The sequence below is a fragment of the Rattus rattus genome, chromosome X, assembly GCF_011064425.1.
Source record: "Rattus rattus isolate New Zealand chromosome X, Rrattus_CSIRO_v1, whole genome shotgun sequence".
NCBI classification, from domain to species: Eukaryota; Metazoa; Chordata; class Mammalia; order Rodentia; family Muridae; genus Rattus; species Rattus rattus.
In genome coordinates this window covers 115,449,047-115,464,874 of record NC_046172.1, presented here as the reverse complement: position 1 = coordinate 115,464,874, position 15,828 = coordinate 115,449,047, and the positions used below count along the sequence as shown (strand labels likewise).

General features: G+C 42.4%; 1 protein-coding gene across 1 annotated transcript in view; it reads right to left on the bottom strand.

The window, feature by feature from the left end:
• Positions 1–14,636, bottom strand: part of Gpc3 (glypican 3) — a 352,864-nt gene extending 338,228 nt beyond the window's left edge. The window contains 1 exon segment of the mRNA XM_032890339.1: positions 14,315–14,636. Within this exon segment, the coding sequence (XP_032746230.1) occupies positions 14,315–14,486 (172 nt within the window). The 5' untranslated portion in view covers positions 14,487–14,636.
• Positions 14,637–15,828: the final 1,192 nt, after the last annotated feature.

The following is a 15,828-nucleotide window of genomic DNA, read 5'->3' as shown; positions in this document are numbered from 1 at the left end:
TTTTAAACTGACCTTGTAGATTTTCAGTTCAAGAACTCAAGTTTTGACTTAAACTCTGTTCATCAGCCTTGCTGATACTCTTTAGGCAGCTGATAAGAGGGAGAAATCCTTCTTGCTCATTAGGCCAAGAGCTGCTGTTAAGCAAAGGGCTGGGGAGGGGCATGCTCAGTGGCCCAGAGGAATGTGCTGGAGTCCACATATAAAGCCAGCCCTGATTTGGGGTTAAGAATTTAACCTTAAAAGGCTGACAAGTCATAAATTTGCCTGAGGTTCATATATATGTGTGACTTTCACAGTTTATATTTCCTAGCCAGGACCCAGAGTCAAAACATGGTCCCTGATTAATGAATGGTACTAATTGTTCTTCCTGACTTGAGAACATTAGTCTTTATCCATAATATTTTCTTTAAAAACACACAATCTCATACCTCAAACCTTCTGGCTTAGGGGAATTTAGGGAACCAGTTAGAAAAAAAAATAGGACAAGAGACTAATGTTATCTGTGACATGGCGCTATAATTTTGATAGTCCTGATTGACTTGAAAGCTTGCATTCCGCTGTGTCCATCAAGCAAAATGCAAAAGAATGTCCTCCAAATCTAAACATCTGTCTGAGATAAAGCAACTGTTGTTGACTCTACACACACACACACACACACACACAGAGAGAGAGAGAGAGAGAGAGAGAGAGAGAGAGAGAGAGAGAGAGCAAGCTAGCTGCAAATTGGGGGGGGAGAAAAAAAGAAATATCTTCACACACATTTTGTCTGACTTATTTTATTAAATATTTATACACACAGTGTATCACCTCATAACCTTGGTCAAGCTTGGAAGAGATAACAGATACAAGACACACAAAAAGATCCCCATAAGTATAAAGACAAAGAAACAGTATCACAGAGCAGTCCGATTGGAACACCATCTCAAACCTGAAGTCAGGGTTGAGTGAGACTGGAACAATGGAACCCCACAAAGGAAACAGGGACCCTGAAATGTGATAAGGTCATTAGGGAGACTGTAATTTGGTTAACCTACAAGGTAGGTGTTAGTTCTAACAGATGTTAGCAGAATTTCAAAGGGGCTCCCTTATCTTTAGGGAAAAAGAAAAGGCATTGGGGAGGGATCTTAACCAGTGAGCCATCTCTCCAGCCCTGAAAGAGAAGGAGTCCTAGGAACAAAGATGCAAACCACCTCCACTGAGAACTATGATAAAGTGACAAATAATGTCAGCTACACAATTCATGAGCCACTCATCAAATATACGGAAACTTGTTCTGTCTATACAAAAAGCTTTTTAAATACTCTTGATTCTTAGAAAGAGGGACATTTTTAGAGTATTTCACTTCCAAACTACATATGGAAGAGAATTTCATAATATCCCAAGAGAAGTAAGTAACAAGGTACCCAAACCAAATATGTGGCAGAATCACTGGGCACAGGCAGATGAGGAGGAGGAAGAAAACAAGAAGAGAAGGAAAGAGGAGGAAAAAACTCAGGAGCTATAGGAAAAGGAAATACATTGAAAGCCAAAATGCAGAGGAAAATACAAAACATTACACTCATCTATTTCTTTAGGAGAAACAAGAAACACAAAACCACTCAATAAATATAGCAAACCGTAAAACACCTTCTGTTTTAAATTATAAGCAGTTGAGGGAGTATGTGAGGATGGAAGGGAAGCAGAGGAAAGGAGACAGATGAAGGAGAGCCCTTGTGATCTCCCTTAGCCATGGGGTGTTAGCTAAGTAGCTTGGGCTGCTCATTAGCACTGATCTGGGAAGTGTTGGTGAGATTTTCAGGGATTTTACCCTTGAGTGACAGTTGGTAGTCAGTGCTATTAGGAACAAATTTGAAAATAAAACTGGATGATGCTGGAGGAAGACTCTAAATGACTGGATTTCAGTGTCTGTCACCTTCAGGTTTTGTGAATGAGGCAAACTTACTTCCTCAAAGAACAAAGAAACACCAATCTGGCAGCTTTTGAAGCTCCCCCCCTCCACAAAAAAAAACCCTTTAGGTAACGTTATTAAATTGACCCACAGCACTGAAATTTCAAAGGCAAGCAATGACTTAGATTTGAGAAATTAACATTTGTAGAAAACGTTCAGAATACAGTGGGGAGAAAAACCTTTATTTCAGAAATAAACTTTGATGCTTGAAAACAAAGCATAAACTCTGTTTCTGAAATAGAAGGATCTGTTAGAAACACTGAGTACAGTTCTTCCATGGCTCTTTGAAACCTTGTACAGTGACTTATGGAAATGACCAGAAAAGATAGACCTCAGAAAGACAGCAAAAGTAAAAGCAAGAAACAATTCACCCATTCCATCCCCCTAGAGAAGAAGCAAAATCATGAGTGGAGATATTTGCCCCTGGTACAGCACTGAATTGAGGCAAGGTCTAGACTAACTTTTACCACAAAGGAGGTGTTTCCTAGGCCCCAAAGTTATTAGCTACTCAGAAATGCTCCTGCATGCTTGGCTCTCCCCACTTCTCTCTATGGCTAGTTCAGTATCCCATCCTCATTTATCCTTTCTCTGTCCTGCTCTCCTTCCTTCATTACCTCTCCTCCTATCTGTCATCCCATCCATCTCTCCTTCCTCCTCTTTTCTTTCCCCACTCCCCCATGTATACCTAATATATAGGTCCCCAAGGCCACTTCAGTGAAAGAATGGGCAAAGCACAGATGTGAAAAATGACAAGGATGTTAATTGATGTTTCTAACAAGTACTGCACAGTTCTTTTTTACCCTCATCTAACTTGCACTTGGAAGCTTTTCTCAAACTTTTAACAGACATACAAATCACTAGGAGACCTTGCTGAAAATGCAGATTTTGATCCAGTTATAGGATAGCAAAGGGATAAGAGTAAGAGACATTATGTAGATTTGCAGGACTTGGCCAATTAATATGGGTATGAAAATTCAAAAGACAATGTCAAGGTTTCAAGTCTGCATCAAGAGGGAAAACCATCACCAAAAATGTAGAAGCTAATGAAGAGGTTAGTGAAGATAGGAAACGAAAATGATAGGGTGAGTAATTTTTGGCTCTGCTTAAGGTGAAGCACTAACGAAGGACTTTCTGATGGAGATATTTAGCTGGCAATTGTGGGATTCTGAATTGTACAGCAAGGGAAACATCAGATTGAAAGGAGATGTAGAAACCATTGAAACATGATAGCGCAGTCATGGAAATGAGTAAGCAAAGACAATGAGGAGGGCATAGAGGACACATGGCACTGAGCACCCACATCTAACAAAGGGTACAATGAACAGACTGGACAAGCAAAGGCAGAATCAAATACAAAGACCTGGAATGTACAGTATCTCAAAAGGCAAAGGAATGTGACACTGCAGATCAAAACTTGCTATGTGCATAATGTTATTTCCCTCACATTCCGAAGGATGAGGATACAGGGTAAAAAGCATTAGAGATGGAATAAAACGAATTTAGATTTCAGTCCTGGCACCACTATTTACACAAACTGTGGGAAAGGAAACCTTTCTGGCCTCAGTTTTTCTAACTATAAAATGGGCATGCACCACCTCCCTTTCAGGTTGGCTTTATATATTGTGATAAATTACCCAGATAGCAAGTGGCATACAGTAAGTACTGGGCAGGTGTTACTTTCTATGATAGTCTCATATGGGGGGAACTATCCAGTCAACGTAAAAACGACCGACCCCCAATCTAATAGAAACAAAGGACTTTCAAGTACATGTTGAAAGAAACTAGAAACTAGGCATAGTTAAGAAAATTTGGTGTTTTTGCCAGGGACTACATTTCAATTCCCAGCACCCCCATCAGGTGGCTCATGAAGCCTGTAATTTCAGCTCCAGATGGTCTTGATGCCCTCTAGTGGCATCTGAGGGCAAGTGCATACCTAACACATGTAGACATACACTTTGACAAATTAATAAAATAGCAATCTTTAAAAATGGAAAGTAGAAACTCTGGTGAAGGCAGCCTGTTAAACAATAAAGAAATTTAGGACACCTCACTTTCTCTTCACCAAGAAACAAAAGTCTAAAGACACTTAACAGCACTGACTGCTCTTCCAGAGGTCCTGAGTTCAAATCCCAGGAACCACATGGTGGCTCACAACCATCTGTAATGGGATCTGACGCCTCTTCTGGTGTATCTGAAGACAGCTACAGTGTACTCACATACAATAAATAATGATTCTTTAAAAAATGAAGAATAGTCCCTAGTTTTACAAGTATCCCCAGACTTTGCTTAGAACCACATGTCTGAGAGGCTAGCCTACATGGAATCTAGTCCAAATCTCCCAAAAATAGTGTAACAGCTTTCATCTTATAGAGTTGGGGAGTCCCCAATGGGGGAGGAGTCACAATATTGGAATGAATAAGTCCTTCATGAGCACTTGCATTGTGTACACATGAGATACATGGAAACAAGGCTTTCAAATGGCACACTTCCCATTCTTTCTCCTTCTCCCCCCTCCCCTGCTCTGTGTGAATGTACATTTGGATGTTTGGTACCTTCTAGCTTGGACTATGACAACATAGACTCATACTTCCTCTAAATCTGGAAAGTTCTTGAAAGATTGGTTGGATTTATTTCTAATCACAACATGTTGGCAAAATATATTTTAAGGTATGCCCCATGCAAAGGCCTGGAAAATACCATCCACACCCATGGAACCACTTGAGCCTATATACTGATGAGTCCCAATTGTGCTTCATCTGAACTCCACACTTGGCGGTGAGCTCCCAAGATTTCAGTTACCATCTATCTACTGATAAATCTTACATATGTATCCCCAGCCCTGATTGCTCTCTATTGTGTGATCCAAATAACAACCTGAACTACCTACTTCCATGCTAAACATGCTCCACAAACTCAGTCTGTTCAAAATTGAACTCATTATTCCATCTTTTAAATATACTCTTCTAAACTGGCTGTGGTGTTACATCTCTAGTTCCAGCCCCTCCGAGAGGCTGAGGCACAAGGAGAGCGTGAGCCCAGGAGTTTAGAGACCACTGGGAAATATATTTCTAGCCTCTCCCACCTCATTATTATGTGTGGGTACAGAATCTGTGGGTGTGAACATGTGACACAGCCCATGGCTGGAAGACATGCTTCATGCATTTAGCTCTCTCCTGTCTTTCTGTGAGTTCCAGGGATTGAACTCAAGCCATCAAGCATGCCTAGCAAGTGTGAGTGAAGGCTACCATTCCTTTTCTTCCCTGTGGTTTAAGACCTTTGTTGTCAATAGCTCCATATGCCAAGCTAGCTGGCCCTCAAGCTACCAGGGAATCTCCTATCTTGCCATAGGAGCACTAGGATTGAATGTGCTTACCACCATGCTAGCTTTACATGGATCCGGAGGATTTGAACTCAGGTCCTTATACTTGCAGGGCAAGCAGTGAGCCATCTTTCCAGCCCTTCCTTTTGTCATAAGCCTCTACTTCTCTCATGCCTCACACAACAGCACTATGTTTTTTAATTGTTTCAGAAATCTAGCTTGGAAAGTATATTTGGAGTCCCCATTCACCTACCACCAGTGTCTAGAAGTGTCTCCAAATGGACCCGGCTCACAGCATGGGTTGACTGTAGTTATTGATGAGGATTAATTATCTCCACACTTGAGGAAAGAATAAACCTGATAACTGAGCTTGCAGGCTCAGGATCAGGGGACCCTGTACAGCGTAACAATTTGGGGCCCAATGTAAGTAAATTACATTTCCTAGATCTGTGGAATGCTGTGTCCTCAGTTCTTCCCACTGAGAGTTAGGCTCACACTCCATTAGACATGTCCAAATTTTTGATGTTGTGACAAGATGTCATCATTTACAGAGTTCATGATCAAGTTATGAAACAAATCTCATAAGGTCTTGAGTACTTTTACAATTTTCTGTTGAGCCGCATTCATAGCTGAACTACCCCATAGGTGTGTGTCACCCACCAGCACAAGTTGGACACACCTGCTTCTGTTTTAGAAATTGCATCTATCTGAAGCGAGAATACACTTGGGAACATATGCACATACATGCCTGTGAAGCTAGGCCCATCCTGGAACTGAGAAGCTATGTTGTAGGAATATGAGTTATATTAAAGCACAGCTTTCCAATCACAAATACAAGCTACAACTATGAAAGTCTACCCACTGCTAAGAGTAGCAACAAATTTGATCTGAAACAATGTGTAATTAACTATGATTATCAAAATAATAATTATAGCTACAAGTGTGTACTGTATGAATATATATGCATATACATATTCAAATACCACCATTTAAGTAACACCCCAAGAAAATCTCTGTGTCACCTTCTCTTCAATCTTCTTAGGCCAACAGGACTCCCAATGCCAGTGTTTCACCTCCATCATCCTTTCTTCATTCTCTGCTGCAAACCAGTTTAGACAAATCATACATCCAAGGAAACATTCTCTGAGTTACATGTCCCCAAGTTTTACTGGATGTGGTCAAGTCCTTAAAAAGTCTCTCTTCAAATGTTATTAACTATGTAATAAATTACAGTAATAATTCTGTATGCTACTGTACTCACAGTCTAGAGGAGGTCATGAATTTCAAATATGGCTCCTGCGTTAAGGAACAAGTGGTTTGGATGAGGTTATTAATTCCATATATGCGCAAAATCTACTTATAGAAGTAAGTATGGGTAAAATGCTCTTGGACAGAATACACCTGTGGTGCCCTGTCTCTGTATTATCTCTGAACGCATGGATTACAAAACTCATGTTCAGATGTTTGCTAACCCTCTCTGTCTGTTCTATACTTACCAGAATGTGAGCTTTTATCTCTCCTGTGTCTGTCGTCTAACTCTTCCCTTTCATCACTTTCTCAACTTCCATTATAAATGCAGATGTGAAAGAGCAATGGAGAGTCTCAGAGGTCCCAATACTAAACAGGCAGTGGGTGGGAGAGTGGGGACAGAACTGGAATTAAGAAAGGAGCTATGCAAGTTATTTTATTCTGCCATATACAATGTCTCATCCTGGAAAACATATTTTGGAAGATAGCCTTTTAAACAGAACATCAATCTTAGTGGCATAAGTAAAAAATAGTAAACACTAAGGACGAAGTTGGTTCCAATCAGCTTGTTATAGGGAGAAGGGCTTAATGAGTATGCTATAAGAAAGCGATCTGTTGAGCAGCAGATAGAGCATCGCGCTTCTTTAACTGATACTGTCCAGCAATGTTTTCATAAGCAACAAAATTTGACAGATCTATATAGTAAAGAAAATGCATGAATGTATAGATTATATAACTTTACCTTTAAATTACTTACAATTGCCTTGGAAACAAGAACAAAATACTTACCCCTCTTGTAAGGTCTGGCGAGTCTGCTTCCTCCAGGGAAGGAAGGTGCAAGCAACTGAATTAAACCGTCATTGTTCTTACTCACCTATAGGTAACTTGAATTAAACCATCATTGTTTTTACTTACCTATAGGTAACTTGATTTTTTTTAACCTGAAAAAGTGACTCCTTTTTTAAAAACCCAGTAAAATTAAATCAATACTTAAATACTAACTTTATTCTAGTACCTTCTAACTGCATTCATTTGGTCAGTAAATACATACCTATTGTTCACACTAAATGCAGATATAAAAATGGATACCATATAAACCCTAACCTAAAGAAAAAGATACCAGGCTTGTGGTAGGAATACCTATGAACCTGTACCTTGTGGCTCCTATAACCAGGATTTCGAGTTATTTTCAAAAGGAAGACTCCAAAGGATCAATGAGAGTTTTGCTCTACAACTATGCCACCTTATCAGTTTATAACAGACATGTGCTTCACTGTGGAAAAAGATCATGATTTAAGCACTCTAACCTTGTTGAGAAATGAACTACTCTCATCTTGCTGTGCCTGGGTGCATGCAACGGGGTAGAAGTTTCTTTTTATAATGGCTTTGAGTTCCCTGTTCCCTCTTCTCACCATTTTCACCTATATTTTATCTCCTCTACTATCAATTATTTATCAATATAAGCCTCTTAAGCACACTTCAAAGAGCTGAGTAGATTTCCTAATCTGGCATATAAATTCAATTTCAGCTCCTAGAAGTAATTAACTGTTCAGAACACTAGCGATGCAATGACTCCGTCATGAGAAGAAATACAAATTCTCAAATGTGGCTTTGCTCATCTCCACACAAAGAGAAGCCAAAGTGAAAAATCTTTCTTCATAATCACTTTGGGTTTAAGTTTGTTGTTGTTGTTGGTGATGGTGGTATTTAAATGACAAGAATTTCTGATAATTAGCATTTATATATATATATATATATATATATATATATATATATATATATATAACATTCAATTTAAATCCTAATTTGAAGTAGAGGAGTAAAGCTTTTTTTTTTGAATTTTTTTTTTTAGATTTATCTTGATTTTTTTTTTTATGTATGTGAGTACACTTTCATATTGTCTTCAGACACACAGAAGAGGCGTCAGATCCCATTACCAGATGGTTGTAACCACCATGTGGTTGCTGGATTTTGAACTCTGGACCTCTGGAAAAGCAGTCAATGCTCTTAACAGGGCTGGAGACCAATAAAAAGCTTCCTTGTATGGACCCGCGATTGTTTCCAGTGGGCACCTTGCTTACCTCACACATTTCAAAATGCATTTTCCACTACTGATATGTCCATTGTGGGACAATTTCTTTCAGAACCATGTTCTCTACTATCATAGTTCAGGAGAGTAAATTCCCAGTTACTAATGCTGTCTAAAAAAATCAAGTCTGGGGGAACCATGGCTTGAATCGATTTTCAGATATTCATTTCTCTTTTAAGAGATTTATTTATTTATTTATTTATTTATTTATTTATTTATTTATTTATTTAAAGTACACTGTAGCTGTTTTCAGACACACCAGAAGAGGGCATCAGACCACATTACAGATGGTTGTGAGCCACCATGTGGTTGCTGGAAATTGAACTCAAGACTCTGGAAGAGCAGCCAGTGCTCTTAACCGCTGAGCCTTCTCTCCAACTCTGATGCTTATTCTTAATGGAGTGCTAGAAATCCTGTTTCGAGTCAAACATGCTGCTAAATATGGGCAAATAACTAAGGGATTTTTCTGCCTATAGTTTCCGTGAGACCCTAGATTACCAAATACATCAAACCCATTTAAAGGTCAGCTAGGGCTCAACGGATGGCACTTAAAACAGTCTCTTGAGTTGAGCCTGTACAGGAATTCTGATCTCAGGGTACAGAAACCCATGAGGTACTTCAACAGATCTGTGCATGTCTCCTAGTTAGATTTCCAAATATGGCAACACCAACATTAGCAAAAAAAAAGTGCAGCTGACATTAAATCAAAAAGAACTTGATTTAGGAGAGGTCGGTCTTTTGATTTATGTGCCATAATAATTGTTGATCTTTAACTATACTAATCCAGGCATAACAGTGCTGCTGACTTCAATTTGTTCTTTGGGTATTCAATATTAATAAGCCCAACCAGTTATTAAGAGTCAGCAGATAACTGAAGTAAGCCTGGATCTGTCTACAGCCAAAATACATAAAGATTATGAAGTTTATCTACACACCCTAAGAGTGTGCCATAGCATTGGGCTTAAGCTTTTAAAATAAGCCTGAGAAAGTATTTGAAAGTTCATATAAAATACTTAATGATCTAGAAATTCTTTTTTGTTAATTATCAACCAAATGCGGCATGGCACTATTAGCATTGTGTTCGATGCTGCTCAAAGAGCTTTCCCTTTAAGAAGCTTATAATCTAAAACATACAAATAACCATATGCAGAAAAAAAGCTAGAGATCAGAGTAAAAGGAAGCATTCACAAAAATGTACAAATTCAGCACGCCAAAACTTTTCAGTTGAGCAACATGATCCCCAGTGAAATTCTTTCCAAATGATGTATCGTGTGCACAAGTTATAAGTGATTATCTTCAATTTTCTTAGAAATGAGTAATAAGATCCTTCTTAAGACCCATGCTTTTGTATATGCATCAAACACTAAAGTTGGCATGGTCGTTGATAGCTGCCATTTAAAGAGAAAACATATTTTCTGTCTTGTCTCATAGGAGACAAATCCAAGACTCTTCTCCCAGGTTGGTAATAATCAGTCTTTTCCTAGGCTACAGTGAACAGCAAACATTGCAACTCTAAAGATGGAAGCAACAGAATGCTCAAAAATATTGCATCAAAATATTGGATACAATCTACCAGTCTGTAGGAAAAAAACACATTGCAAAACTGACACCATCTGTGTCATCTAGCATCCATCAAAAACCTTCTTCTGTGCCTTTTTAAGATGGAGGCTCTATTAAGAGACTTCTCCCTATCTCCCACTTCATCTCTTGTGTTCTTTTCCCTTGCCCAGGCTGCCTATTGTGACCATTTCAGCCAATTTCCTGGAGGTATTTTCTAGCCTCTTTCACCCTATTTAATCCTACAAGTTTCCTGGGAAGCTTGTTTACTTGTGTGCTCCCCCACTCTACTGCAAGCCCCTTGACAAAGGGGACTGCATCTTACTCCTCTCTGCACCCCCATCACCTAAACCAGAGCCTGCAAAGGAGCCCCACCCATCATCCGCCATCTCCATCAGAATGATGGCTCCTTCTAAATACTTTTCAGGCAGGATTTATGTACTAAATATATTCAGAGCACAGCTGAAAGAATTCTCTAAACTCCTCAAAGTTAGCACACAGCAGTACGACTTTTGAAAAGTTTTGACAAATCACCTGCTCATCCAAATGTCTGGTGCAATCTCAGAGGAGAGAAAAAAAAAATTCTCCCGTACCTCAGTTCTCATTCTCTTTCCCAACATTTGGACTTTTAGTTGTTTCAAAAGAATTGGGGGAACCACAGCTGGCAACACAGATATGGTAGCTGGTTCTCATAGTACACACGCACTCCTCATAGTACACACACACTAATGCACGCGCGCACACATACGCACTCACATTTAAAAATAAACTCTTTGTTTCAAGAATTTTTCTTTATATCTTTTTCTGTTTCATCAATTTCAAGGAACTCCAAGTCCATCTGGGCTCTTGAGGGGCTACCTTTTACCCATAGGTGCATTTGACCTTCGGGATCAGTTCTAGCACTTTCCAAGGCCCTCTCCAAGACAGATGATCTCTCCATCTTAGGGGAGTTGCAATACTACCATGATTTGTTTGATTTTCTCATTCCCATCCGACCCCTGTAACTCCCACCCCCCACAAAAGTGGTGTATGGCATTCATAAAGTGAATTACACTTGATTTTTGTTTAGAGGAATTTTTTTCAGACTTCTGTAACATTCCCTTGAGACAATTGGAAACATCATTGTCTGATTACTAGCTCACTTCCCTTGCCTAAAATTGTATCCATTCTTGATTGCGCCTGTGGGTAGGTTAAGCAAAACAAAATAAACATCTAGACTTATGAGCTCATTGGCTTTTTTTCTGAATTTTTCTAAATTAAATAAGGGCAAAAGAGCTGCACTGAAAGTCAGTTATATGGATTTCCCTGCCAAACGCTAACTCTGTGGGCCTGGTTTCCATCTGTAGTGCTTTCCAAGTTACAAATCCTTAAAAAAAAAGTGGGGTCTGAAGAGATTCCTGGATTTGGGGAATATGCTATTTAGAATGGCTATCCAGTGCCTTTGAACACTCTAAAAGAAATGAAACATGCGATTGGAAGGGTTTGGTAGAAGTCTGAGGTAGTCCTTCAGCACCAGTGATTTATTTTTTAGGCTGGTTGATTTCAAATGCAATTTAGTCTCATCCATATTAACATAAGAAATGTACCTTATCCACGCTAACCCAATTCTGCTAATGGCCAAAGTTAGCAACCAATCCCAAATGTGCCCCTTCCGTGAAACAGGACATTCTTGAGGATTTTTCCTGAGTGGGGACCGAATCTCATTTTCTCTGGGACAAAGAAAGCATTAAAGCAGTTAACACAGTGAAGCAGACGAACTAAACATGGCTTAAACTGTAGCTGGAGATGCGGGAGGGGGAGTCAACCGGTCATCGCGATGGTTCAGAACTATCAAATAATTTGCAGCTCTCTTTCAATTTCTAACCAGTGAGCGACAGCAGCAAATTACACATTTATTCGCTTTGAAATTATGCACTTGCCATTGTATTCGCTCTGCCATTATCATCTCTTCTCTGAAATACTGATGAGCTCTTTCTACACATTAACGTTAGGATTTTACCATATTTTCTATATCTGCATCGTCCGTAGTTACCCTACTAAAATTCAGGACAAATGGTTTTGTTCCAGGCCTGAGAATCCGACAGCTGTACTTCCACAGTGCACGCTAGCTGGATGGATATCACCACATTTGAATTTGGGACTCGTTTTCCATGTCTGCCGCGGAAAGGTGCTTGGGCACCACTTAATTTTTTGAAATGAATTGTGCTGGGTTTATATGAAAAAGAATTAGCAAAGTGCTTTCTCCTAGAGTTTGAGAAATAATACAGGGGAAAAAAATCTCTATTACAAATAATAGTCTCTATAAGAATGGTCATCCTTAGGCTGGAAGCACGCAAGACAGGAAACATGCCCTAGCCAACTCTCATAGACACAGTGTGTGGGCCTTCCCAATACTTTTATACAGATGTAGCAAAGAGGCAGGCAGCCAGAGAGCTGGGGGAAGGAGAGAGAAAGGCAAGCGCCTCTCTGCCTCTGCCTCTCTGCCTCTCTGCCTCTCTGCCTCTGCCTCTCTCTCTCTATTCATCTTGTGGGGGCTCAGCCTGTAAGGACCAATTTTTATATTATCAACAAAAGCGTGTTCTCTAGCCTTGGAAATCTAATTACCCTGGCACTTCCAGTGGAGAGAGATTCGCCTGTTGTTTCAGCTCTGCAGAACTGATTCATAGGTTGCCCCTTACAGCTCGTGCACACGCCCACGTGGTACGTTATTAAGACTTAACAGTGGAAGAGGTAGTTCTACCCTCCCTTAGAGCGATATCCTGCAAGGCAATATTTAACATATGCGCAAGTGCATTTCAGTCACCAAAAAAGGGTGACCAATTACCTTTGCAACTAAACAGCAGGCTCGCTAGCCTCTTTTCATCAACCTAAAGAAAAGGCTGAGAGCGCCCTGGCTGCCTAGGTAACCTCCTGCCAGTGAACGCTCCCTGGCAGCGCCCACAAGGCGCGCATATGCATTCACAACTTGGTCCAACGATCCCGCCCGCCTCCCTGACTTGTTGAGAGCCACCAGCCAAGTTGTGGCGAGGCTTGCTCCCAATGTCTCCCCGAAGCGCGGGATGCGCGCCCAGCTGGATGCAGGAGTCTTTGGAAAGAGAGCCTGGAGGCCACAAACGTCTCAGTGAGCAAATACGGTTGGCTGGTTTCTTCCAAGCGCACCTCTCTGAAAAATTAATCTTTTCGAAACCTATTCTTCCTGCCCGTATTGTTAGTATAGCAACTTATCCTGATTGGATTCTAAGGCAAGCGTTAAGAGCCCAACTGCTGGACAGTCAATCACACGAGGCCATTAATATTCATCTGTTGACAGCGGCAGCCCTCAGCTAAGGTTAAAATATGCCCTACAAAACGATCTGATTGTGCAGAACAAAAGGCAGGCGCTCTGAAACTTTCTTCTGCCTAAAATCTTCTCCTCTTCGGGGTCCAGCCTGTCAAGGCAGATGAATTTGGGAGGGGGAGGAGTTAAATCCTCTTTGGACTCGTGCTCTGCAGGCCAGCACCGCCGATTTTTAAAGAGATTTGCCAACCTAGATAAGGGAAGCTGTTTTGAAGGAAAAGGCGCAGTCTTCCACGTTTTGGAGGACCCTCTTACTCAAAAGTTTCCTTCACTGTGTCTTCTCTAGCCTCTGAGGATTCAAAGATTTGTGCTCAACTTTGCCTGCACTTGGGCCCGGCCAGCGTCGGGAACCCAGACTGGGAACGGAAAGCATGGGGGAGACACACGGTGGAGAAAGTATGGCCAGAACTGCGGGTCCAGCTAAGGCAGAACGTGGGAGGAAGGGAGATAAATTCCCGAGTTACCGTCTTCACGTTGTGAAGCCGGTTTGCTAGGAGCAGAGGGGAGCCAGCTCCCACCTTCCCGCCCTCCCCAAAAATGGGCGCTAGAAAGGCGATCTCTGCTGTTCCTTGCTCTGGCTTGCACATTTCCTGACAGCAGCGTGAGCCCCGGGCATGTGGACAGAGTCCACCCATACTCTGCTTTCCTCCCTTGGTAGATGGTCCAGGCCACAGGCACAGCGACCATTCCCAGGTACCCTGCAACAGAGAGCACAGCCGCCGCGGCCCCGCCAGGCGAGCGCGCTCTGGGAAGAGCCACCACGCGCGCCTTGGCTTTCCACTGTGCGCGGGGAATGCTCAAGGGACCTCTACTCACCTGGCACAGGGGTTTCTGGAACCCATTTGAGTCCGGGCTGCAGTCTCTGGAAGAAAGAACGGACCTGGTGACAGGTGGCGTCTGGAGGCGGCGGGGGCTGCGCCTGTCCCAGGCAGCCCAAGCCGAGCAGCATCGCCACCAGCAAGCACGCGGTGCGCACGGTCCCGGCCATCCTGCTTCTTGGGGTAGCGAGGAGAGCAGGAGAGAGTGGCAATAAGAGCCGGAGCGGTCCCGAGACTCAGCAAGTCTGGCAGTAGCCTTGCAGAGCAAGAGACGAGCCGCTACCCAGCCGCCGCAAAAGTTTCCTCGCAGCTACCTGGGCGCTGGGCGAGGGCGGGAACAGCTTGGTGGTGCGGGGCGGCCCGGGGCGGAGCCTTGTGGGCGTGGCGAGGAGGGATGGGGCGGGGCGAGACCAGGCCAGCCGCGCTGCCTGGAGGACGGCGTGGGGTCGTGTAGCTGCTGGCCTGCGGGATGCGGGGCGTGGCGAGGAGCTTAGCAAGGAGACTGGGTTGACCAAGGTGGTGGACAAGCCTTGGCGAGAGAGGCGCGGGAAGAGGATAGGGAGCGTGTGCGGTGGCTCCTGGCAGTCCTGCCCTGCCACTCGCTCGCCACTGCTCTACACTGGGCGCTCTGGCATAACTACTGCAGAGGGGCTGCAGGCTCAGGCACGCTGATTGGCTTCCCAACAGCAGTCCCCTCTGACTGGCTCTGGGAGAAGTTCCCCAGTCTCACTCCTCCTTTCCACCTCCCTTCGGCCTACAGCCGGGAGGGCTTCTCCTTTTCAGCCTTTGCCAGCTCTCCATCCTTCTTGGAACGGCATGGAGGTCCGCGATTTAGGTACACGCACACACCCGATTCGACCCTAGGCCTTCTCCTATCCACATCTGGCTCCTCTGGCTACCGGAGCCCACACAAGGTTCCCTAAGCACAAAATCCCTCTCCTTGTTCGCTTTTCTGAGAAGGCTTCCTGGAGCAGCTGGGGACCTCTGGGTTTCACAGCCTGGCTCATCTTTGTATCTAAAAGGTGTGGAAGCCCTTGTAGCTTTCTGGTTCTGATTCAATAGAACCACACAAAGTACACACACACACACACACACACATATATATGTATGTATATATATATATATATATATATATACTTGATCTTGATTCCTAGGTGAATCATATCATCTGCAGGATAGTCATGAGCGACCTTCATAAAGCAACGTGTAGCTGATGAGAGTAACTCATTCAGGAAGTCATTTTACAGATTAAATTCATTAAGCCATGGATAGCCTGCTTCATACCTGGAGTAGAACCCTATTTGGAAGATTTCCTGGATGCCAATCCCCATTTCTTCTACTTAATTCTCACTGTTGGAAATACGTTTCTTTGAGAGTCAAATGCCTCTTTGAGAAGGAAAAGCATATAATCTTTATCTTGCTCCAAGGAAATGGAATCATTCCATCAGATTGGTTCTCTTTGTGACTCCACTCATGTGCATACATAGCAACAGCTTTCGCCCCGTGTCTTGT